General features: G+C 37.7%; 1 protein-coding gene and 1 long non-coding RNA gene across 4 annotated transcripts in view; one reads left to right on the top strand and one right to left on the bottom strand.

The window, feature by feature from the left end:
* The window catches only part of LOC121248715, a 28869-nt gene extending 8130 nt beyond the window's left edge, over positions 1-20739 (bottom strand). The window contains exons 1-2 of the long non-coding RNA XR_005937503.1: positions 20726-20739; positions 3293-3299 (exon numbers count right to left, since the gene is read on the bottom strand). This is a non-coding gene — a long non-coding RNA (uncharacterized LOC121248715). The remainder of the gene's footprint in view (positions 1-3292; positions 3300-20725) is intronic.
* Positions 20740-22570: 1831 nt separating this feature from the next.
* On the top strand, positions 22571-26659 carry LOC121250722 (two-pore potassium channel 3-like). Of its 3 annotated transcripts, none has more exons than XR_005937843.1 (3): positions 22571-23745; positions 25580-25888; positions 26168-26659. XR_005937843.1 is itself a non-coding variant. In XM_041149918.1 (3 exons), the coding sequence occupies exons 1-3, from the start codon at positions 22700-22702 to the stop codon at positions 25722-25724; spliced, it is 1071 nt and encodes a 356-aa protein (XP_041005852.1). In that variant the 5' UTR covers positions 22572-22699; the 3' UTR covers positions 25725-26114. The 3 variants fall into 3 exon arrangements, 2 of the variants coding, with proteins under 2 accessions (XP_041005851.1, XP_041005852.1); XM_041149918.1 differs by lacking the exon at positions 26168-26659 and having other exon boundaries at positions 22572-23181; positions 23302-23745; positions 25580-26114; XM_041149917.1 differs by lacking the exon at positions 26168-26659 and having other exon boundaries at positions 25580-26114.
* The last annotated feature ends 528 nt before the right edge of the window (positions 26660-27187 follow it).

The raw sequence follows: 27187 nt of genomic DNA, 5'->3' as shown, positions 1-27187 counted from the left end.
ATTTTCTAGAGCTTTGTTACTATGATTTGGACCTATGGCATAGGACGACCCCATGGAAGCCCTCACATGACTCAAACAAGTGTCCACAGTAGTCCATTATAAAGCCCAATTTGAGTCTCTCTCTAATAGGTTGAAAGGACTTCCCAAAGCACACAAACTAAGTTGTTTTCTTAGTGGGTTAAAGGATGAAATCCGCCTTCTTGCGAAGATGTTCAATCCTTGACTCTTAATGTAGTGTTTGGTCTCACTAAGATCCAAGAGGGGTACCTGACCAGTTCCAAAAAATTTGTGAAAGGTTGGCCCAATTTCAAGGGCATGGACAGAAGTTGTATAAGGCAGGAAGGCAAATCTCTTCATCTTTGATGGATGAGAAGAGAAAGAGGGGACCGTATTACCATTGTGAAGAAAAATGGAACCCTAATCACGTGTGAAAATCCCCTAAAGTGTATGTGCTTCGAGGCTGTGAGGAGGAGCCGTATGACAAGGGAGAAGGACTTTATTTCGATTCTCAAGAGGTGCAGGATAATGAACTAGTAGCAAGAAAGCTGGAAATCTCACTCACTGGCATCACAAGCACTCCTAACCCCAATACCATGCGAATCTGTGGCTCCATTGGTGGAGAAATGGTGTTAGTCTTGGTGGACTCAGGGAGCAGACACAATTTCCTAGATCCTTCCATAGCTAAAATGGGACAGTTACATGTGGACCATACTCAAAGGCTAAAAGTGCAAGTGGCCAATGGTGACTTGGTGACAAGTGCAGGAGCACGTTCAGAAACAACCCTCAAATTACAAGGTAATCAGTTTCTAGTTCCATTTTATTTGTTGGCCTTGGGTGGGTGTGGTGCAGTGTTGGGGACAAGATGGCTAGAAAATCTGGGAACCATCACTTGGAATTTTCCAAGTTACTCATGCAATTCCAATGGCAAGGCAGATTGGTGGAGTTAAAAGGCCTTCAGCTAGGGAGGCCTTCATTTGAGGAGGGCAGGAGGGTGTTGTTAAACAATATGAATGGGACAAAAGGGTCTTTATCCAGCTCTGTGTAATGAACTCACACCTAAACACCAACCACAGTCCAAACACTACCCTAAACAACAACCTTAACCTCTGTTATTACAACAATATGGGAAGGTTTTTTAGGAACCAGTGGGATTGACACCCAAAAGAACCCATGATCATAAAATCACCCTCAAAGAGGGAACCCAACCTATTTCCACAAGACCATACAGATACCCATACTACCAGAAAACTAAAATAGAATGAATCTTCACTGAATTACTCAGTTCAGGGATGATTCTATCCAGTTCAAGCCATTTTTCCTCCCCTATTTTACTAGTTTGAAAGGCAGATGGTAGCTGGTGCCTTTGTGTAGACTATAGGGCCTTAAATCAAGAGAATGAAGGATAAGTTCCATATTCCCATCATTGATGAGATGTTGGATGAGCTTTTTGGCTCGGTAGTATTTTCTAAAATGGATTTGAGGTTCGGGTACCATCAAATCAGGGTGATCCTCAAGGATATTCACAAAACTGCCTTCCGTACTCATGAGGGCTATTATGAATTTTTTGTGATGCCTTTTGGGCTCACCAATGCACCCTCCACCTTTCAAGACCTTATGAATGAACTTTTTAAGCCCTTTCTAAGAAGGTTTGTTCTGTTTTTCTTTTTTACGACATCCTGGTATATAGCCGAAACATGGAGGATCATGTGGGCCATTTGAAGTAAGTGTTAGAAGTCCTAACTCACAACCATCTCTATGCTAAACTATCCAAATGCAGTTTTGGGGTTCCTGAAGTGGAGTATTTGGGACACATTGTGTCTAGTGAGGATGCTAAGGCTGATCCAAACAAGGTGGCCTCTATGGTAGAGTGGCCCTTTCCTATCAATATAAAGGCCTTGATGGGCTTTTTAGGGCTGACGGGTTACTATCGAAAGTTCATCAAAAACTATGGCCTTATAGTTGCCCCATTGACCCATTGACTGCCCTTTTGAAGAAAAATGCTTTCACATGGAATGCTGCAGCCCAAGAGGCTTTTCAGCAGTTGAAAGAGGCTGCTTCTAAACCCTCTGTTTTAAGACTTCTAGATTTTAGTAAACCATTCATCATAGAATGTGATGCTAGTGGGTGTGGCATAGGGGTAGTGCTCATGCAAGCTGGGTAGCCTATTTCATATTTTAGTAAGGCCCTGAAAGGCATGGCTTTGACCTTATCCACCTATGAGGGGGAATTCTTAGCCCTAGTGACTGCTGTACAAAGATGGAGGCCTTACTTATTGGGCAAGTCATTCACTGTTAAAATTGACTAGTAGGCTCTTAAGTACTTGTTAGAGCAGAAGGTGGGCACTACAGCTCAACAGAAATGGATAACGAAGTTAATGGGATATGATTTTAGAATTGAGTTCAAGAAGGGTAGAGAAAATAAAGTGGCAGATGCCTTTTCTAGAAAGCATGACAAACTTGAGGTAGAAGAAGGACTTCTAGCAGTCATTTCATTCCCAACGACTGACTGGATAGAAGAACTAAGGCAAAGTTATTCTTCTACTCTTGAATTACGAGAATTGATGAGTAAGTTCAAAAACCACCAGGAGGTTCCTAGAGGCTATACCCTATAGTAGGGGCTACTTCTTAAGAAGGGGAGATTTGTGATAGCCCCTAATTCTGCATTCAAGGAGAAAGTCGTACAGTTCATTCATAGCAGCCCACAAGCAAGCCACTCAGGGTTTCTTAAAACCCACCAAAAGCTAAAAGAGATTTTTTTTTGGGTTGGCATGAAAAGGGACATCAAGAACTTGGTAAGGTATTGTGATGTTTGCCAAGCTAACAAACCCTTTACCCAGCAGGTTTTTTTACAGCCTCTACCCATACCAGAGCAAGCATGGGAAGAAATTTCTATGGACTTTGTGGAGGGCCTTCCATTAGCAAAAGGAGCCAATGTCATTTTGGTAGTCATTGACAGACTCACAAAATATGGTCATTTCATGAGTCTGTCACACCCTTACACTGCCAATGATGTAACTTAGATTTTCCTAAGGAAGGTATTCAAGCTCCATGATTTTCCAAAAGCCATTGTCTTAGATCTTGATCCCACATTCCCATGCTCATTTTGGAAAACCCTATTTTCACTACAAGGAACCTCTTTGAACTATAGCTCAGCTTACCATCCCCAAAGTGATGGTCAAATTGAGACCTTGAACAAGGTTGCGAAAGGGTATCTCAGATGTTAAGTGGGGGCTAAACAAAAACAGTGGGTTCAATGGCTTCCTCTGGCAGAGTGGTGGTACAATACTTCCTACCACACCTCTGCCAAGATGTCTCCTTTTGAGGCGTTGTATGGGTATCAACCCCCAAAGTAAACTACATATGTGCCAGGTACAACTTCTAACGAGACAGTGGACAAGATACTTCAATCCAAAGAACAAACAAAGCAGATCTTAAAAGAAAATCTAACATTTGCTCAACAAAGGATCAAGAAATACGCTGACCAAACGCAGAACAGAGAGGGAATTTGATGTGGGGTAGTGGGTGTACCTTAGGTTACAACCTTACCATTAGAGGATAGTGGCTGCACAACACAATCTTAAGTTATTGCCTAGGTTTTATGGACCTTTCAAGGTGGCGCAGCATGTGGGAACTGTGGCTTACCGATTGGAGCTGCCGCCAGAGTCGAGGATTCACCCCATCTTCCACGTGTCTTGTCTCAAACAAAAATTAGGATCGTAGGTACAGCCCCTTTTGTCGCTTCCGCCTATCAACGATGCTAGAGAAGTGCACGGAGCTAGTAATCAAATGGATTAGGGCTTCTGTCGAGAACAACACGTGGGAAAGTCTGAAGGCACTTCATGAATCTTACCCACACCTCATGGGAAAGGCTCTTTAAGTGGGTAGGTTTGTAATGAAGCCCAAGTAGTTGGGCCACGCTGAAGGAAGAAGTTGAAGTCTGAAATAAAGGGCCAGGGCCCATATGCGAAACAGAGCGTTTTGGAGAAGTTTTTGAAGGCAGAAAACGTGGGATTTTAGCTTTTGTTCTAGAAGGCCATTATGTTATTTTTATGAGATTAGTTTACCATTTTATCCTTTGTATTCAGTTTTAGAATTCCAGGTGTAAGCATCTAAGTGGGGAAGTTTGTTACTTGTCTGTAAGGGAATATAGTGGGCGAGAAGGGGGGGGTGAGGTTTTCATTATGTTTTTACTAAATATTATCTGAAGCTTTCTCTTAGCTATGGAGGTACCTTGAATATACCTATTATCAATACATCATTCCTTTAAACATTTCCCCTGTTCAATCATTCTTCATATACTATTACAGTCCATTAAAATCAGTACATTACAAGCAGTACATTATAGAATCAGACTATCTACCTTTGCTAGAAGAAAATGATATGCATCTAATTGAAATACTAATAATTTTAAAAATATCAAGTGCGAAGTTAATTACTTTAGTTGAAATGGCCATTCTAGTCATAGGACAAAAATGTAGACTGGTTGACGGTAAGGTTACTTTTCTTTGGCAATAGATTGTGACCTTTGAATCTAAGTACATGGTAGTTGTAGCCTTGATTATGGCTCAATTATTAGGGAACAACCTTGAAAATTGAAATAACTTGGTTAAGAACTTTTGTGGTTCGTTAACCTAGGAGTTGTGAGTTGCCTGTGAGGTAGTGCTTGCCCGTGAGGTAGTGCTTGCCTACTTGGGGCACAGGTGCTGGGGTAGGGAGCTATGAGATAGAATTATTAGGGAACAACCGTGACCTTCAAGCTACTTTGGCACAAGAGCACCTAGGAGAATTTGCGGTATGTTTGTTGGTGCTTCAATCCAAAGGATTGGGCATCTCTTATAACCAAATGCCAATGCAACTTTGGATTTTCCAAACTCTTTTTGATAACAATAATGCCCCATTAGCCAAATATGGTCCTGATAGGATCACTTGGATCTACAAAATATGTGATGCTTTCAAATCTCTATGCAATACAACTAGAACATTCTTTTTTTTTTTTTTAAATCAAGATTGTTTTATTAATCAACATCGCTACAACAAAGACTGGATATACAGAGGACTGACCTCCATATCTACAAATACATCAGAAATATGCAAAGCATTTTTGGCCAGGACATGTGCTATAACATGTGCTTCTCTTTTAACATGATGGACTGACCAATATGTAAAGTTTTGGAGTTTACTTCTAATATCACTAACAGCCAGACCATTCTTGTTTTTGTTGGGCACTAATGCTCAAATCAGTATGGTTCTGCAACCAAAAATGAGTATGGTTCCGCTAGTACAGTACTCATTTTAGCTAACTTTACCTCCTCTCCCTCAAAACCCTCTTCTTTTATTTGTTATGTTCCCTCCCCCTCCCCCTCCCCCACCCCTACCCCCACCCCTTTTATTTGCGTGCTTCTTCTTTGGAAACACACATCTAGTTAGAGGCCCACGTTAGGCACAAGTACTGGCACTGGCAAAGACTCGACCATTGATCTGGATGACATCAAGATGATTGGCTTGCCTCACAGAGGGGTGCTGCAACTGAGGAACTCTCGTATGGGACATAGGGAATTGGTCGGGCCGTCAATCTCACCAACGCTTAGCAATGCCCTGCAAATAACTGCCACCAGCGTTGCGGCATGGACAAAGTTGGATGCTAAGATGTACGTTGAATGCAGTTCAAAGCAAAGTAGAGGCGAGGGTTCAAATAGTGGGTCTAATGCAGCCTTTAGGAGTATTGCATTCAAATAGTGGATTCAAATAGTGTATGAAGTTTTTGCAGGACATTACCCCTCCGCTACCACCTGACTTTCATCTTCGTGCAACCAAACTTTTATGGATCCTAATATTCTAGCTGTCTTCCAACACATGACTCCAAAGCTGAGATTACAATGGGTATGGTCGTTGTAATGACCACACATCTTGGGTCCCCACAATTTATTTATCGAAACATTTTAATTAGTTCTAGTTTTCTAACTTTGGTGTGTTGCTTGATTTGATTTTCACTGTATTATTAGTTGAGTTGTTTGCTAACACTTATTTCGTGTTTACTAATTTAAGTTCAAACATTGGCTTGCATTTAATGAAAGTACTTGCTAAGTTAATAAAAATATTAATGTTGTTGTTTGTAGTATGTTAAAAAGATATAATATTTATTACATTTAATGTTTGTGTTGACATTCTTTTGGAAAGCACAAAATGGACAATGATAGTTGGAGGAATGATGAGGTAAACATCGAGGAGAACGAGGTGGGCTCCTGTTGTAACCCCTCAAATACATTTGACGCAAATAGATGGGCATAATGGAATGCGAGGACAATCCCTGACAATGGTTTATACGAATAGGTGGCCCTTCTAGCCATGGTCTCGGTGGATCAGCAATATATTGCCCAACCTCCTATGCCCCGACCACAACATAACATTGGCTTGCATGGAAGGGAGTACATCATCGGGGTCTTGAATGAACATCCTAACAACTGTTATGAGACGTTTCGAATGCAGGTATATGAATTTTGAGCCTTATGCGACCAATTACGTAAAGATGTCAGCTGCGTCACGAGAGGTCTCGGTTGAGGAAGCCTTAGGAATACTTTGCTATACAGTTGAACATGGTGTGGTTCAATGAAATGTCGCCTATCGTGCCGGGTGATTCAACCAACTCAGATGATTGGGGTGATGCCTTATATTCAAGGAAATCACAAACATTATCCATGATTCAAGGTAACTTTTTTTACACGAGCTACTTTCGTAGCTTACAAATGTCATAATGTTATCAATACACGAATTTGAAGTTTATGCAAATTTAACAAAAATTTGCAGAAATGTCATGGTGCAATGGATGGGGTCATGATCGACGCATCTGTGCTGGCTTCAGTAACTAATGCATATCTAAATCGGTATCACCGGGTTGCCCAAAATATCTTGTGTGTATGTGATTTCGATATGAAATTCGCATTCGTATACGCCCGGTGGAAGGGTACAACCCATGATGCTCGAGTTTTAATTGATGCGTTAAGGTGTTCGGAGTCCAATTTTCCATGGCCTCAAAACGGAAATTTGTACTTTATTTGCGGCGAGTACGACGTGCCGAAAATAACATTATTTAATTTGTACCTTTACAGTTTGCAGTAATTTCTACCATCTTTATAAAAGATTAACATTGTACTAAATTCTCATGTTATTATTATTTAGTAGATTCTGCATTTTCGTGCACCGAACGATTTATGCCACCGTATCCAAGAGTGAGTACCACAGATATGAACATTATGGCAATCGTACCTTCCAAGAATATAAAGATCTATTTAATTATCTGCACTCATCCCTTCAGAATGTCATTGAACGAACTTTTGGTGTGTTGAAGAGGGTTTTTCAAATTTTAAATTTAATGCCCCCAGACCTTCCAACTCAACAATGATATCTTGTTGTCACATGTTGTACGGTGCATAACTTCATTAGCACGGTTACACTTGATTATGCACTATTTAAATAGTATAATGATCCCAATGATTATCCAGGTATTAATGCTGATCATATCATCCGTGAACAATCTCATGTTCCTGACATGTCGACTGTATCAGCACAGGCGATACAGTCGATGGCCACAACCAAAGATGCTATTGCACTACCTATGTGGGGCGTATAGTACTGGGCAACAAGGAAACATCTAATGTTCAACATGGTGTAGCAATGTTTTTGTTCATGTCAAGATTGAACAATAAATCGTAAATTGGGACAGTTTATTTACATATATCTATGTTTAATATAGAGATATTATTTTTTATTGGAAATGCACTTGTTGTTGCATCGTAATTAAATTTGAAATACAACATCGAATATTGACTTTTACGAATTTACTCATACCAATGCTCTTACTATTTATCAGAAATTCAAATTAAAAACATTTGGGCACTAAAAATGAGGGAATGTAGCTTTTTTTTTGGCATTGGAAGATCTTGCATCATGATAGTTTTTATTTATTACTAAAAACGATGAGTGAAATAACTGTATTGCGCTTGTGTGTGAGTTTTTTTTATTTTTCTGTAGCTGAGTCCACAATTGTTTTTACTACTAATTAAATAATATGTAAATAAATAATGGAATAAAATGTGGGCATGATAATGTTGTATTTTATTGATAATTATTTTATTCTATTTTATAAATTTGGAGTAAGAAAAAATTTGCAACAAAATTCACTCCACCATCTAAACTCACTACTATTTATGGAGAACTCAGCTCAGCTCAGTTCAATATCCAAACACAACTTTTATTAGACAAATCTTATTATGAAATAAATGCTAATTTCATGTTATTAAATATGAGATCTCTTGCCGGGTTTATTTTATGAAAAAAACGTGACACTACTAGTCTACGAGAAATGGGTGTTACAATTTGGTATCAGAGCTGGTCGAGAGATGCCGCAGACTTTTTGGAAAAAAAACTTTTATAAATAATTCTAGATTACCTAGGATGCTCCTAGCTTGCTCGTGAGTAATTGAGGTGTCTTTTAGGGTTGAATACTTTATAACTCTTACTAGTTAGAACCATCATTGTAGTAGTATGTTGTTTTTTTTTTTCTTTTTCGTTGACGTAGATCATTGGCCCTAGCACTAGAAATCACCCAAATCAAGAAGGATCTTCTAGATCTAGCCAGAATGATAACTCGAACCCTCTTGTCACAGCTGCGACCCGATTCTTCCAATCAATGGCTAGTGGCCAATTTATGGCGTCTAGAGCTCCATAGTCCGATTGTACCTTGGAACAATTTTCTTGCTAGCACCCCCTACTTTCGACGACAGATTGAATTCCATAAACGCTGAAAGCTGGATTGAACGTATGGAGCAGATTTTTGAAGCGCTCTACTGCATGAATGATCAGAAGGTGAAATATGCCACTTACCACTTGACTGGCATGGCAAACCATTGGTGGAAGTCAACATGGGCATTGCTTCAATTGGAGTTAGGGGAAGTAGTCCCCATTTATTGGAAGTGTTTTAAGAGAACATTTCTAGATCACTTTTTCCCATAGACCCTTCGGGAATCGAGAGCTCGCCAATTTATGGATCTCACTCAAGGAACAATAACTGTAGCACAATATGCTACGAGATTCATGGAGTTGTCCTGTTTTGCCAATTACTTAATTCCATATAAGGAAAAGAAAGTTGAGAAGTTCAAGCATAGATTGGATCGTAGGATTCGAGAATGTGTACGTACTTTTAGGATTTGGAGTTTCACAAAGCTGGTCACCCGAGCTACCATTGCTAAAGAGGACCTCCAAGAGAACATTGAGTACAACAACCAAAGGAAGCACTAGCAATAGCAGCAACAACTCCAATCAGTGTCGCATAAGGACAAGAGGCCTCACAACGAAAATCATCAAGGGCAACCACTAGTAGGAAACTTACCCCATGTGTCCAACATGTGGAGAAAGGCATATGAGAAAGTGTCTGTACGGCCAGAACGTGTGTTTCAAGTGTGGGAAGTCGAACCATCTAGCTCGGGACTGCCCAATAAAGAGACCCAGGGAACCAGGAAGGAGCGGAGGACAGAAGATAACATCTACTGCAAGAGTATATTCCCTCACCCTTGATGACACTGAAGCGTCAAACAATGTAGTCACATGTACCTTTCCTTATCCTAAATTTAGATATGTATATATTCATAAATATGTATATAGTATGATGAATAAATCATATGATCCTAATAGCTCTAAGTCATTATGACTTTCATATAGGTACATTATCGTTATTTTCACGTCATGCCTCCATTTTATTTGATTCTGGTGCCACTCATTCTTTCATTTCCAATCACTATGCACCTTTGATTGAGAAGATACCTGAGCCACTAGAACCTAGTATGTCTGTTGTTATGCCCTCGGGAGAACATATAATTTGTGATTCTATTTTGATTGGATGTCCGATAGAGATTCAAGGGAGAATTCTACATACGAACTTAATCGTATTTAATATGTTCAGATTTGATGTGATTCTGGGAATGGACTGGTTATTCCAGAACCGTGCCTATGTAGATTGCTTTAATAAGAGAGTAGTCTTTAAATCCACAGATGGAGAGGAGTTTAGTTTACAATCAGTACGAGAAAGTTCCCCTCCTCGTGTAATCTCAGCTATACAGGTCACCCGACTATTAAGACAAAGGTGCACGGGATTCCTAGTGAGTTTGGTCTTACCACCAGTAGATGGACTCAAGGTTGAGGACATAAAAATAGTTAGAGAATTTAGAGACGTGTTTCTCGAAGATCTTCCAAGGTTACCACAAGATAGGGAAGTGGAGTTCGTGGTTGATCTCACTCCAGGAACGGCGCCTATATCTAAAGCACCCTACCGCATGGCTTCAATTGAGTGAAGGGAACTCAAGGATCAGTTATAGGAGTTACTAGAAAAAGGTTTCTATGCTCCAGTGTATCCCTGTGGGGTGCTTCGGTACTTTTCGTAAAGAAGAAGGATGGGTCTATGCGTTTGTGTATTGACTACAGGGAGTTAAATAAGGTGACTATCAAGAACATATACCCTCTATCACGAATAGTCACCTTATTTGATCAACTTAGCATAAGTCTTTTCTAAGATAGATTTGTGATTCAGATACCATTAGTTGAAGGTTAAGGAGGCAGATGTGCAGAAGACGGCTTTCCGAACATTGTATGGACATTATGATTTCCTTGTTATGCCCTTTTGTTTAACTAATACCCCTGCAGCTTTCATAGATCTTATGAATAGGGTATTTAAGGATTATTTGGACGCATTTGTGATAGTTTTTATCGACGATATTCTCATTTATTCTTATAGCAGCATAGAGCATGAAGAGCATGAAGAGGATTGCCTTTGAGACACTAAGAGAAAAGAAGTTGTATGCAAAATTTAAGAAATGCAAGTTCTGGTTACAAGAGATCGCCTTTTTGGGACACACGTGGTGTCAGTAAAAGGACTTTCAGTGGACTGAACGAAGGTTGAGGTAGTGGTAAAATGGGCCAAGCCTAGTAATGTTAATGAGGTACGAAGTTTTTTAGGTCTTGTTGGTTACTACAAAAGATTCGTAGAATGATTTTCAAGTATTGCAACTCTGATGATAGAGTTGATAAGAAAGGATGAGAAGTTCTTATAGACAGATGAGTGTGAGGACAACTTCCAAGAATTGAAAAAAGACTAGTGATGACAGCAGTTCTTACAGCTCCCTCGGGAGATGGAGGATTTGTTATATACAACGATGCTTCACTAAAGGGTTTAGGTTGTGTTTTAATGCAGAATGGAAAGTTATTACATACGCTTCTCGACAGTTAAAAAATTATGAGATGCATTACCCAACCCATTATCTAGAACTGGCAACAGTGGTATTTGCCTTGAAAAAATGGAGACATTATCTTTATGGTGAAAGGTGAGAGATTTATACCGATCATAAGAGCCTAAAATATTTCTTCACACAGAAAGAGATGAATATGAGACAACATAGGTGGTTGGAACTTCTAAAGGACAATGATTGCAGTATTAACTACCATTATGGCAAAGCAAATGTCATAGCAAATGCACTTAGTCGAAAGTCATCCTCTGGTACCCTGGCTCTTCCCAAAAGCATATACTACTAGACATGGAGCGAGCAGGCATTGAGGTAATCCAAGACACTCGATCTAAGATAAATAGTTTGACCCTAGGTTTATCATTGATAGATCAAATTAAAGTTGCCCAAGCTAGTGATACAGAATTGATGAGGATTAAAGGAGAAATATAAGAAGGTAAGAGACTTGATTATCTAGTATTAGATGATGACACCCTGAGATTTAGGTGAAGATTATGTGTACCCATTGATAGAGTAATCAAAGATTTTATTTTGAGAGAAGCCCATTGTTCACTGTACACAATTCATTCGGGGAGCACCAAGATGTATCGGGATTCAAAACAACACTTTTGGTGGAATGGGATGAAGCGAGAGATAGTGACATATGTAGCACAGTGCCTGACATGTCAACAAGTCAAAGCAGAGCTTCAGAGACCCTCAGATACACTTCAATCTCTCCCTATACCAATGTGGACTTGGGATGAGATCAGGATGGACTTTATTTTAGGGTTTCCGAAGGCGATAGGAGGTTAGGATGCGGCATGGGTGATTGTTTATCGACTCTCAAAATCAACCCATTTTATTTCTGTTCAGATGACATACTCCATGGATAGACTGGCAGAGCTGTACATTAGAGAGATTATCAGATTACAAGGGATACCATCTAAGATCATCTCTGACAGAGATACCCGATTCACTTCAGTTTTTTGGAGAAAGGTACAGAAGGAGTTGGGAACTCAATTGTCTTACATCATGACATTTCATCCTCAGATAGATGGTCAATCATCAGAGAGGATAATTCAGATCTTAGAAGATATGCTCATAGCGTGCGTGATGGAATTTAAAGTAGTTGGATTAAGTATCTACCCTTATTGAGTTCGCATATAATAACAGTTACCAGGAAAGTATTCAGGCAGCACTGTATGAAGTTCTCTACGGACGTAAATGTAGGTCGCCCCTCTACTGGGATGAAGTAGGAGAGTGAATGATACTGGGACAAGAAATTATACAAGACATGTGTGAGAAAATATCAGTTATCAAAAAGAAGCTCGCAATAGCACAAGAGCGATAGAAGAAATATGCGAACCAACGACGACGAGAATTAGAATTTGAGATAGAAGACAAAGTACTCTTGAAGGTTGCACCAATGAAAGGGATAATGCAGTTTGGTAAAAATGGAAAGTTAAGCCTGAGGTACATAGGTCCTTTTGAGATCTTGGAAAGAATAGGTGTTACAGCTTACAAACTAGCATTTCCACCTCACTTGTCAGTAATGTATAATGTGTTTCATGTCTCTATGTTATGAAAGTATGCCTTAGATCCCGCACATGTATTGGAGTATGAGCCTCTTCAAATTCAAGATGACCTCAGCTATGAAGAAGTTCCAGTGAGAATATTAGCATAGAAGGTTCAAGTGCTACGAAACAGAACTATTCAAATGGTCAAAGTACTTTGGAGTCATCACAGTGAGAGAGAAGACACTTGGGAACACAGGGAAGACATGAGAGAGAAATACCCCTACTTATTTTAATCGAGGTACGTTCTATCTCAAGGACGAGAATTTCCTTTTGGGGGGAGATTTTGTAATATATTAAACATATATTTGGAACATATAAAAATAAATCATTTAGTTGTTATTATTATTATTGCTATTATTGTTATTAAGGTTTTATTTATTGAATATTATTATAATATTTAACCCAAAGTCTGTATTAATTTTATCGGATGTAAACACTATGGATTGAGTCTCTAGTGAATTACCAAATCCACTATAAATGTGAAAAATGTGCCTAGTCAGTTTTAACTACACCAAAATTCATTGCAAATAAACCACTCTTCACTTCACGTCACCCCTTCGTTATCCTTCTATTTTTGGTGTGATCACCGAGTCCTTCTCCTGTAAATTCCTTGAAGCACTTTGAATGGGACATGTACAAGACGATTTCGATCTATTTATCCCTTCCCACGTCTGTAATTTCAATCACAGAAAAAGTGTAAAGCAACAACACAACTACTCCCATAATTCGATCTGGCCTCCATCTTACTCAGAACCAACATTCATCCATTTACCTCTGTGCTTCATCCTACTTGAAGCTACTGCCACTGTCGACTTAGCCACTGAGAGCCACTGTGCAAGAAGTTTTGAGAGGCCTCCCTTAGTGCTCCACCGTCATCGATCTTCACTCGCTAGCCACCAGCCACGTCTCTTCCACCTAGTGCCAACTTGCGAGCTAAAAACCACCATAAGAGGACGCATACCCGTAAACTGAGACACCCACCAAGAATGTAACACCCGAGTCTAGCAACAAGCCATTTTCTGAAATTTTTGGTTTTTGGATTTATACATAGAAAGAGCCCAGTTAATTTTCGATTATTTTTTTTTGGGTCGGAAGGAAAATATTTTTAAGGGCCGAGGAATTTATGGAACAAGTATATTTGTATTTTTAGGATGAGTCGAGGCCCAAAACTCAGAGAGCAGCCCATTTATTAATAGTTTATTTTTTTTCTTTTTTTTTCACTACGAAACATGGCCAAATATTTGAAATGGCCTAGTGTTTTTATCAGACCCAAGCCCTTGATAACCAAAAATAGGCCCCACGTCAAGCACGTCTCGATGCCAATTGCCATGCACGTCCCCTCCTCTAAGGTTTTCTTTTTATGTTCAATCACCAATATATATATACATACTTCCTACAAAACATCAAGCCACAGCATCGTAGCTCATTTTCTTCACACCGTCCGAAAATCATCCCAATGCCTCCACCCATGCACGTACGTTCGCAACTGCTTACACTGCACCGGATCACCACTTTTGACACACTGCGGCTCAGCCTCCGTCAAACCTTCCACCAAGTTGTAGTTGCTGCTACCCTCTTCAACCACCACTCCACTGCCGCAAATGAGCCAGCCCGAGAAACAACTTGGCGTCACTTTCCATGGCGTTGCTGCATAAGATAAACCAACTCCCGTGCGTCCTCTCCATACGGAACCACCCTACCTAACCCTAGTACAACCACATCGCAACCCAAGTGCACATCCAGGAAGCAACCACCGCGAGCCATTATGGCACGTCCACAAACACCCCTGTTTTAGCTCCCCGAAATAGAGCAAGTTCTTGCTCAAGCCGTCCATCGAGCTCCCCTCCGTTGGCCTCTCACTGGGTGTTGCACCTCGTTGTCTCCTCTGAGCTCCACCGTTGAGACCTCACAGAAACCACTGCCAAGGACTTTCCAGCACCCCCAGTCCTTAACAACCACTCATGATGAGCCATCGCCGAAGCTTACACTACCTTTCTATTCCTCTCTCTCACTCATCTCTCAGTGCCCCACCGTTGTCACCACTGTCGTCTACCGCCCAGCCCATTGCTCTACCGCACGTTTCACTTCTCTTCATGGTGAACCTCCATCACGTACACAACCTCTGTTTTCATTCAAAGAATGTGGTTTTTACATGAGTGTAATTGCATGCTTCTAAGCCATATTTTACACTAACATCGTTAATTACTTCTTTTTTTTTACCCCTTTGAACTACAAATTGAGTTAATTTGTGTTAAAAATTTTTAATATGTGTTAATAAACTTCTTTTTAATTATGATTACAGAAATCATTTAAATAACTTATCATGTTATTAAGTAAAGTTTTATTTTAAGAATAAGCGATAATGGTGTAATGTTATTTTTTACAGTTTAGATATGACTTAGTCTATTAAAAAAAAAAATATATATATATATATAGTTATGGTTTATTTTTAAAATATTTTGGGATAATTATATTATCTAGTATTAAACTTTATAGTTTGTTTTCAATAGTAAATAAGTTAGGTTTTAATATTTTAGCTGGAAAAATTAAGTAAATATTGATGAATTTGGGAGGTGATAGTATTTTTTAGGATTAAGAGAATTTTTAGGAAAAACATGTTATTTTAGTATTTTAGGCTTAAGAATCGAAATACTTACTCGATTGAAATTTATGGGAGTTACATGACAATTTTATAAGTGACAATTGATTTTCATTCAAAACTACAGTAAAAAATTTCTGATAAGCTAAGAAGTTCTGGTAAGCGGAGTTCCTATACTAGATTTTGCATAAAAATTAAAATGGGCTGAGGTTGATTTTTGAGAACTATGCATATTTTGTTATGAAAAGAAATTTAAACTACCTCAGTTATTTGTTCTGCATTACTCATGAGATTCTGTTTAAGAATAAAGTATTTTTCTGGCATGACTTGTGTAGATATGAGCTTATTTTTTACATTATGTTTCTGAACTGTGCAAAAGAGAGCGAATATGTAATTTTGTACATAAATTTTGATTTTGTGATCTGATTCTGATTTTAGGATTAAGAGAATTTTTAGGAAAAACAGGTTATTTTAGTATTTTAGGCTTAAGAATCGAAATACTTACTCGATTGAAATTTATGGGAGTTACATGAAAATTTTATAGGTGGCGATTGATTTTCATTCAGTACTACTGTGAGTTACGAAGGACTAAAGTTTATGGAAATATAGATTAAGTTGGAATTTCAGGTTTAATTACGAAGGTACGGTTTAAGTAGAAATTGACGTAAGCTACATGCCTATCTTATAGGAATTCAGTAGCGTCCCGAAAATATTGGATTAGCGCTACGAGGTAAGTAGCATGATCATACCCTAACACGTATGTACGATAAACGGCATATCTTTTATAAAAATATTTTGCATATATGCCCTTCATTGGAAGCCATTTTTTATGTACCCTAGTCATGATATATATTTATAAAAATCCATGATTTTATGAAAGAAGTTATGCATTAAAAGATTTATGAAAAGTCATGATTTTATATGAGAGTTATGCATAAAAATAATTTATAAAAAACTATGCATGATTTTATGTGAATATTTATACATCACAATATTTATGAAAAATCATGATTTTATGTGAGGAAATATGTATCACGACATTTATGAAAGCATGCGATTTCATTTGAAATCTATGATATGATATGCTAAGTATGTATGCGATTTCTTTTGAAATCTATGATATGACAAGTATGTAAGTATGATTATGATTAAGATATGTAACGGTCTATGTTATGATATGAAGATGGTACCTATGTTAAGGGTATATTGCATTGCCAGGTCGTGCATGCTGGTAGTGCACCCAATATGTCTTCCTTATGTATGAATTCCACAACTTGCGTGTAACGCCCCGTTCCTGGAGGTCCAAAGAGTTAACTCATGTAACTTAAAATCATCTCCCATAATGTATTTATCTCCATAAAATAAAAACTCATTTATTCAAAACCAAAAAAATCCATCAAGACACCAAGTAAATACCTCATGATTTATTTGGTGAAAGGTCATGATATATACCTCATGATATATATTTATAAAAACCCATGATTTTATGAAAGAAGTTATACATTATAAGATTTATGAAATGTCATGATTTTATATGAGAGTTATGTATGAAAATAATTTTAAAAAAATCTATGCATGATTTTATGTGAAGATTATGCATCAAAATATTTATGAAAAATTATGATTTTATGTAAGGAAATATGTATCACGACCTTTATGAAAGAATGTGATTTCATTTGAAATCTATGATATGACATGACAAGTATGTATGCGATTTCTTTTGAAATCTATGATATGACAAGTATGCAAGTATGATTATAATTAAGATATGTAACGGCCTATGTTATGATATGAAGATGGTACCTATGTTATGGGCATATTGCATTGTCAGGTCGTGCATGCTAGTAGTGCACTCAGTATGTCTTCCTTATATATGGATTCCACAACTCGCGTGTAATGCCTCGTTCCTAGAAGTCCAGAAAGTTAGCTCATATAACCTAAAATCATCTCTCATAATATATTTATCTCCATAAAATATAAACTCATTTATTCAAAACCAAAAAAATCATGAAGACACCAAATAAATACCTCAATGAAATTAATTAAAAACTCTACAAAGACTCGAAATTATCTTTAACTCAACACATCAAAATATCTGAAAATAATCAATTTACTAACTATAATTCTCAAAGAAGTACTTGTACCCTCGGACACTTATTCCTCTACGATCATCACACATTGTTAAAACTTTCTACTCTTATTCTCCAGCTGAACCATAAAAAATATTTGAAAAATGTTTGGAGATAATGGGTGAATTATTAACAATTCAGTAAACAGAGAACATATACTAATGTGTAAACATGAGCATTTTCAAGATTTAGAATGCAGAACAAAATATTTATTTTCAGAATGTAGAATAAAAAATATTTACTTTCAGAATACAAAATCAAAACATGTTATCAAAAATATCGGAGCGAAAATTTCAAAAAAAGATTATTATTCAAAAATCCTTTGGTATATCAAAATCTGAGACATCATCTTCATCAATAAGAACATTACATCGGAACAGACATCTTGTTTAACCCACGTGGTAGGGTTATAAACCACCATTATAACCTGTGGAAGGGTTGTATCCACTATTATAACTCGTGGTTGGACTGTATATCATGTTTAACCCTTGTGGTAGGGTTATAAACCACAATTATAACTTGTGGAAGGGTCCTATCCACTATTATAACCCGTGGTTGGGCCGTATCCACTATTATCACCTGTGGTTAGGCTGTATCCACTATTATCACTCGTGGTTGAGCCGTATGCCACTATTATTACCCGTGGCTAAACCGTATCCACTATTATCACTCGTGGTTGGGCTGTATACCATGTTTAACCCCGTGGTAGGGTTATAAACCACAATTATAACCCATGGAAGGGCCGTATCCACTATTATAACCTGTGGTTGGGCCTTATCAGAACATAACAGAACCATCAAAATCAGATTTTAATCATAATATAGAATCAGAATCTCATGCCAAGGTTTTCAGATGCCAGATCATATTAAAAACCAAATACTGAATAGCTTCAGATAATTCCACATGTTTGAAATAAACAGAATCAAAGCATCTATTTTTATTCACAGCAAAAGTTTTAGATCTCATGCATCAGAACATCTTTATTTCATCAAGACAAAACTTTCAAAAAGAAAGACTCATATTCGCTCTTTTTTAGATCAGAAACAAAATGCACATAAAGTAGCTCATGTCTACACCAGTCATGACAAAAATAATCTTCTCTTTCTTACTAATCTCATGAGTAATGCAGAGCAAATAAATGAGGTTATTCTCACATTTCTTTTAAAAAACAAATATATCATGCACATTTTCATAAATCAACCCAGTTCATTTTCTTTTTATGCAAAGTCTAGCATAGGAACCCCGATTTCCTGAACTTTTTAGTTTTTCAGAATATTCCTCAAAATGCAAAATCAACTAAAAGTCATCACCTATAGAATAATCACATAATTTTCATAAATTTCCAATTGAACACGTATTTCAATATTTAAGCCTAAAATGCTAAAATATCCTATTTTAATTCCTCAAAAACCTAGATTCACGTAATCTTAAAATATCGTCACATTTCTAAATTTCTTCGATATCAATTAATACTTCCAACTTATACATTAATATAATTATTAATAAGATCCAATAAAAATGAATATCATTTAACAAAAACCTTTATTTTAATGTAGTCCAATATAGAAATTGGTATCTCTAGAATATAATCCAATTAAACACAGTTTAATTTAAATAAAATACCATCTACACAAAATATAAATTTTTGAGACTCAAAACAAAGTCCATAAAAATATAACTCTGCCATGAATTTATACTAAGGATAAAAATGTAATTAAAACTCTTAAGTAATTTTATAATTGGAAAGGCAAAATTGTAAAAACACTTGAAGGAGTATGAGTTGTGCTATGTATGAACTATAAATCATAAATAAAGCCTTGATGGCATTTCCGTAATTACAAGGAGATATGAGTTATTTGTAAAACAAGCTAATATTCCGAGAAGTTCATATGCGGGCAGAGGCTCACTGTGGAGGAAAGGGGGTTGCGATAGAGCTGGGGTGCGGTGGAAGGTGGTGATTGTGATGGAGCACTAAGAGAGAGAGAGAGAGAGAGAGAGAGAGAGAGAGAGAGCACGGAGGGTGAGACCAACTGATGAGAGAAAGAGACTGAGCACTACAAATCGAGAGAAATCGAGAAAGCAAGAGAGAACGGAAGCTCATCGTGTTGGAAGGAGTTTTCAAAGTGCTGGGAGATGGACAGTGGCTATGTTGGCGACTAGGTGGCCGAGTCCAGAGAGATAGAGTGATGAGAGAGCTAAGGTGATGATCAACAAAAAATGGCCATCTCGGTTTTGCTCAGTTTTTGGACTGCAAAAACATAGTTGTTTAGCTTCAGTTTTGTGTGGATGTCGCACGTGTTTTGTGGTGCAGATCAGTGGCTATGACAGCGTTATGGAGGAGCATGCAGCGGCCTGACCTCTTTAGAAAGCTGTAGTTTACGTTCGATGTTTTAGTAAAATCGTGAAGGTGCAGGCTGGTTGCGTCGTGAATGGTGGGGCTTTGGCTTCTATGATGGTTGCTAAACGTGGAGGAGCAAGGCGGTTCTCGTGGCTGGCTGTTGAGGAGCGTAGATGAGGGGAGACGGTGGTGCGAGTTGGCTTTTGGCTGAGCGTGGGTGATGCGCGCTGATGCTGAGGGCTGAGGTTTCACGTTGGCTAGGTAGTTTCTCTAAGCAAAAGGAAAAAAAAAAAAAAAACCTTTGCTTCTATATATAGGTCAAGTGGTTGAAAAACCCTAGAAGAGAAAAATAAGAGGCATACGTGTATGGAAGTTATAACTATAGAAAGAAAACTGCAAACCTAGAGAAAATAAAGGAAGAGACGAATAACTGCAATGCCAATACATATCTATTATGCATAGTCTTGCCGTGAAGGTCTTGGGGATAGAAACGTGCATGCCAAGGATGTGAAGAATAACTCTAGGGGAGAAAATAGAAGGAAAAGAAAACGTGGTGCAATGGGGCAGGAAAAAATTTTTCACAAATTTGGGCTTCATCTCACATTCTAACTAGCCTTGTTCCACAATCTATTGGGCCAAAAGCTCAAAATAAATCCCCACTTGATCCATAAAATATTAACTGAAAATAATCTAAATATCAAGCTCAATAAAAAGTCCATAATCCATCAATATAAATTATGGGTCCATAACCTATTCCCAAAATTACTCGCTAAAATCCCAGTGGGTTTTTCATCCATATTAAAAAAATTCAAACACAAGTTTCGTTTTGGGCCTGGGTGTTACATCGCGGCCACAGGCGAAATCGGAATCAACTTAGATTCGCTAACCCTAACTCACGGGGTCAATAGTGGGTAACAACCTATAATAAATGAAAGATAAGTTCATGTTCATGTTCATGTTCATGTTATTTAGGTATGTATTTATGAGTATGCATATTTTTTCAAGAAACCTTATGTTTATTATGTTTACTGTATGATGTGTTACTTATTGAGTATCCGACTCAATTTTGTATATTTTTATATTTTTAAACCACACCAGGTGATGATATTTATGAGGATGAGACTGCAGAACAGAACTTGACCCAAGGAGACGAGGCAGAGGCCTAGACAAATTATGCTATGATTAGTTTTATGGTTTAAGTTTTAAATAAACCTTTTTTTATAAGCATATGAGACTTTCGTATGTTTTAAAATAAGTGCTTACGCAGGCTCTATTTTGGATTTTAAGTATTTATTAAATTTTGTTTTATTTATGAAATTTTTTTGCATCTGGCGCGTTGTTGAAAAGAAAATTTTTTAGTCAAGTTTAGTAGCACACTGGCTCCCCGAAAATTCTAAAATATGTTTATTAGAGAGCATGGTGTTACACATAGTATGCTATACTATCAATGGCTTCCCTTGTAGCTGTAGGATGTGGGGACGATGGACAACCTCGCACACAAAGTTAAGTATGTTGGCCAGTTAGATCAGTCAATTAAATCAGATTAGTCAGTTAATTCAGATAAATCTGTCATACATAGCACAAACATCAGCATGAACAATCATGAATTTTAAGCTCTCAGTATGAACTTTTTTTTATGAAAAATCGTACATGTCTTACATTTACATTGTGATGGATTTCTTGTTGAGTCTTCAACTCATTTTAATTTTTTTTCATGTTTTTAACCACATAGGTGAGGATGATGAACACGAGCAGACAAACTAGGATTAGAAGGAGCAGTCTTTTTAATTTTAGAGGTCCTAGAATAAAATTTTCTCTTATGATAAAGATCTTATTTAGTTTATTCATTTAAAATTTTTGAAAGACGCTTGTTTGGATGTTGGAATGTACTCAAATGAATTGAGTTTGGGTCACATCCCTTTTAAGATCCAAACAGGTTGAGAGTTTGCATCCGTAAAGCACTCAGCAAAGTTTACACTGTAGCGATGTAGCCCATCCCTGACATCTCTATTTTTCGCAAAATTAATCACTTTTCGTTATAACTCCTCCCTCTCTCTCTTTCCCCAACCTGTGTTGGACAAGTCGTTCTTAGGAATTGCGGGAATCTATTAGGTTTAAACAGACTAGGTCTAGCCCACTAGGTGACCATCATCAAAAGGAGAGAAGAGAAAAAGTATTGAGTTTTGGGAAATAAAAGAAAAAAATTAAATAAATAAATTATAAAGTTATAATATTGTTATAATATAATTTTTTAATATAATTTTTATTTTGATTTTAGAAAATGTTGAATTTTTTCTTATTTGGTAGTTTGAAAAAATTGTAATGATTAGTCTGAAAGTATTTATATTTAAATTATATTTAAGAAATAAATGAGATGAAATAAAATAAGAAGGGATGAAATAAAAATGGTTTCCAAACATCATACCAAACATGAACTTACTTTTTACAACTACTCCCAACATGTTTGGGTTTTAAAAGTACACAGCCTTAATAAGCTCACGTGCCAAGAGGGGATCTAGCAACTAAAAATTAACATAGGTCGCAAGGCATTTACAACTACCAGCATAAACCGGCGAGTGGCAGTTAGAAACAAAGTTCCGTTGGATGCAACCCCGTATGACTCTTAGATGAGCGAACCTATCCAAACGAAACTTGATTCTTTCAACGCATTGACTTTTAGTTGGACGGAGCAGTACTGCGTTTTTTTTTTTTTTTTTTTTTTTCCCTTCTCCTTTCTCATTGAAGATAACAAAATTAAGAAACCCATGCCTCGTATCATGTAGATTCACCATGGATGAATCTCTTCTCTCAAAGACAGGAGTAGAAGAAGACTCTATTCGGCCATCACCAAGGAGAGAATTTCCTTCCAGCTACCTTGATCTTGGTCTTGGTCCCTCCCGACGCCAATCGGCGGCACATCTCATCACCAGCGATGCCATTATTCCCATCATCACAACCCCCAAGTCCGGTTCCTATGTAAACCTCATAGCCAACTTGAACTTGAACTTGAACAAAAAGAGAAGACTGGCACGGCGCTCCCACTCCGCTCCGTCGGTGTTCACCGACATCCGTGAAGATTTCCATGCTTCCTTCGAGCCCAAACCCACCAAAAGATCAACCCCTTTCATCGTCCGGCAAGCCTTTATCGGCGTGGTTCTGTACGTCATACTCGTAGTTACAATATTTATGATAAGTGGGAATTTCAAGGGTCATACCACATTCAGGCCAGTGGATGCATTGTACTTCACTGTGGTCACACTCTGCACAATTGGGTATGGAGATATTGTTCCAGACTCCACATTTACAAAGCTGTTTACTTGCGTTTTCATTTTAGTTGGTTTTGGATTCGTTGACATTCTACTCAATGGGTTGGTAACATACATTTGTGACAGACAAGAGGCAGTGTTATTGAGCGCAGTGGATGAGAATAAGTTCAACTCCATGGTTAAAGCATACATGGTGGATACAGAGAAAGGGAGAATGAGAATAAGGATTAAAGTAGGGTTGGCTTTGGCGGTTGTGATTGGGTGTATTGCTATAGGGACAATTACGGTACACTTCATCGAGGATATGAGTTGGGTTGACAGCTTTTATTTCTCAGTCACATCCGTGACAACGGTAGGTTATGGGGATTTCGCTTTTACTACGATTACAGGGAGGTGTTTCGCAGTAATTTGGCTGTTAGTTAGCACATTAGCCGTTGCCAGGGCGTTTCTGTACCTGACTGAGCTTAGGATTGACAAGAGGAATCGCAGAATTGCAAAATGGGTACTGCAGAAGAAGATTACAGTTGGGGATTTGGTAGCTGCAGACCTCGATAATGACGGCTCTATCAGGTATTTTTCTGACTGCTTTCAGCAAAGTTAAGATTAACTGTTCTCTCTATCTTGCACATGCTGGTACCCGTATGCAAACTTTCCTCATTTCTTCCCACCAAAATTTTGATAATCTAGTGCATTAAGTCATAGTCCGTCTTAGGTGTTAATTCGGAGTCAGTTTGGTTTGGGGCTAACGCTTAGTAAATCTTTCAAGTGTAGAGATAATTCAAGGTAAGTTGAATACGAACCTACTTTCAGTCAATGTTTTTTAGACTGACATACAAAATTGGTTGATCTGAGACATGATGGATTATCATGGATTGGTCTCAAAGTTAGTCCACTGAATGCATAACATGGACTCGTAAAACTGCTCATGCCTTTAGCATTCTCTGGAAAGATCTGGCCTTTTTTGCTCAGTTAGAGAAAATGCCGTGAGTGTGAATTTCTCACCATCCTGTATTCATCATTAACACAACAGAACAATCAGAGTGAGCATTAGCTACAACAGCTAGTTATACTTCAAGATGCATGGGAGAAACTATGACGTGCTTGGGCATGGAAAGTTGCTAGCTCTATATATATATTGAAGGAGCACGCAATGTACATTGTACATAGCTTAGAGAAGACCACGAAAGTAGTGAAGAAAGGAACAGAGTCAGACAAGGGAGGGATTGATGTAAGTCATGACATTCACAATGAAGTTGGAAGAACCGTACTGTAAGAGTCTATTGGAGTAGGAGAAAAGAAAATGGTTATCAATTATTTTCTTCTGAAGTTCTTATCCTCAGAGAATGTTAACAATTTTTAGCAAAGTCAGAGATGATGAACAATCCAAATAAGAACATCTCTGTGTCCAAAGTATTCTCATTTATATTGGCCTGTATTGGAATTAGTTGGGGTTAACAGACACTATTTAGAGAACAACCTGGAAAGAGAAGTTCCCTATGTCGAGCAGAAAGGTATATACAGTATGCGGAGTGTGCAGGATGAAGCGCATTAGTCATACCAACTAGTTAGAATGCCAAAAACTGCCTTCATAGGGAGTCAAATGGTCATCCTCATCGAGGGAAAGAGGTGCATCTCTAGGTGACTGCCGGTACACAATGAAATGCATTGCATATATTGCTTGGAAAAATCAGGATGAATTTTGAAGAGTAGTTTTGAGAAAACAGAATCGTTGTTTCAAGAAAATTCATCCTTCACGTCAATATCAGGATCTTCAAGTATGCCATTCAGATAAAGCAGGCTGCTTTTATCAAATATTTGGAAAGCCAAGTGTGGATTTACAGATTAACCTTGGAATCTATGCATCCATCCAAAATGAAGTTATCTAAAAGGAGCAGATATGCCAATTTGAGAATAGGCAAGTGGGGATAAGTTAATAATCTGATAAGAGGATGATAGCCAAGCAGAAACTTGATGCAAAGTAATGAATACTAATCCCTTGTGAAAAACCAGATATGATCAGGCACACTGTATACTGTTTTGATTAGGATGGAAAAAGTTATTTGATTCTGTTTTCAGCATGTTCACTATTGTAACTGATAATCTAGAAAACGAAATTACTGAAGAATAGCTACATGATCTGCATGAATTAGTACGCTCAATTTAAATGTCGTGCAAGAGCAATTAGTTTAGTGGATCAGAGAGGCAAGTCATGTTTGACGCTAAAAAGAGGAGCTGAGATCAATCTCCATGTTTACTTTTTACAAAACAAAATTACTTTTTTTTAGTGAAGTGTAGTTTCTGGTGCTTTTCATACGGAATTCCATATTGGTCTGTTCTATTATCTGCACATATTTTCAACACCCTGTGTCAATTTCTGATTTATTTTTCGTGTTTATGACTACAGTAAAGCTGAATTCGTGATTTACAAGCTTAAGGAGATGGGAAAGATATCAGAGAAAGACATCCTGCAGATTGGCAAACAATTTGATTTGCTGGATAGTAGCAATTGTGGCAAAATTACTCTGGCTGATCTCATGGAAGGCGAGTGACTAAAGCATGCATGGATTTCCTAATGGATATATATGAAGGATCACGGCATTGGGATTTTTTTGGTAGCAATACATAGAGCACACTAGGACCTCTTGTACATACTTATTCCTCATCTAATATTTGCAGAATGAGGCAGATGATGATCCCATCGTCCTGAAATGAGGTCAGATGGTTATACCAATTGGAGGCTATTCTTTTGCAAATGCTTTCAAATATATAGGCATGTTTGTGGAGCTAAATTTACAGTTTCCTTCTTAGATAGACAAGTCAGCTTTTAACCTCGATCATCCCAAAGAATGTATACCGTATGTCAATGTACATGAAACTTTCCACAATGTAAATTGCTATACCAACATGAAATCCTAATAAATTGCATAATTGTTTTTCAATTCTAGTTAGAGCTCAATTCATCTTAAAACAAGCTTTGTCACCAACATTACAGGCAATGAGAGAGAACAATTTCCAGCATATTTACTAGAATACACATTAGCATAGCAAAAGTTGCAGGTTTTGGTATTATCTGCCAGGAACCAAGTAAGCACCAAAAGGAACAAAAAATCAAAACAAAACAAAAGCCATAAATTTGCATGCAAATTTGTAACAGCCCTGGAATTGAAGGAACCAAAGGACAGCTTAGAGGAAGAGTCTGGAACTGAAGTATTGAAAGTACGAGGCAGAAGTGAATACATGATTCTGACCATATATAGGGCTCGTGGGCATATTGTGAATTTCCTTATCTTAGTTGATTAAGTGGACCGAAATACGTTAATGGGTTGTAGCCAAAAGTGTTAAGACTTTGTTTAAATTGTTGCTTTGTAAGGTTTCGTTAATTGCTTGTTACGGCCCAGGCCCGTTTTGGGGAGGGCATTACTGTTAGTATTTGCCAACTATATGTACTAGGCGGTACTGCTATGTAAGAATTATCTATAAAGTAATAACAATTTCTTTTTCCTTCATCTTTCCTCTAATTTCTTAGGAGATTTTCTTATCCTCCAAGTGAGGTATTTCACTATTAATATTTACATTACAATGGATTTGTTACATTTGGTATAAGAGAGACACCGATATCTATGCACAAAACTCAATCAGCATGGTAGAAGGTACGCTTGAATCAGCTCCAAGATGGCTCGAATGCTCTAAAGAAGGCCACTGGCACCCAATATCAAAATCTTGAGACAGAGATACTGGCCTTTAATAGGCAAAATGATGTCATGATTATAACACCTGGTCTGACCGTGAAACCCAAGCCCAGACCAGATGGAAGCCTAACCTTCAAGAGAAACAACACCATTTTGGGTAAGTTTCCTCCCTTTCAAAATTTTTTCTTGACCCCAACAGTTACTGCTCTTATCTCTTCCCATACAGTTTTTCACACCTCCGAATCCCTCTCCACCTCGAGTTCCACCTCCCCATGCCTCTATAACCTTTTTTTTTTCTCCCTTTTAAGTTCTCTCTGAACAAA

This window comes from Juglans microcarpa x Juglans regia, chromosome 2D, assembly GCF_004785595.1.
Source record: "Juglans microcarpa x Juglans regia isolate MS1-56 chromosome 2D, Jm3101_v1.0, whole genome shotgun sequence".
NCBI classification, from domain to species: Eukaryota; Viridiplantae; Streptophyta; class Magnoliopsida; order Fagales; family Juglandaceae; genus Juglans; species Juglans microcarpa x Juglans regia.
This window is presented reverse-complemented; position numbering and strand designations above follow the sequence as displayed.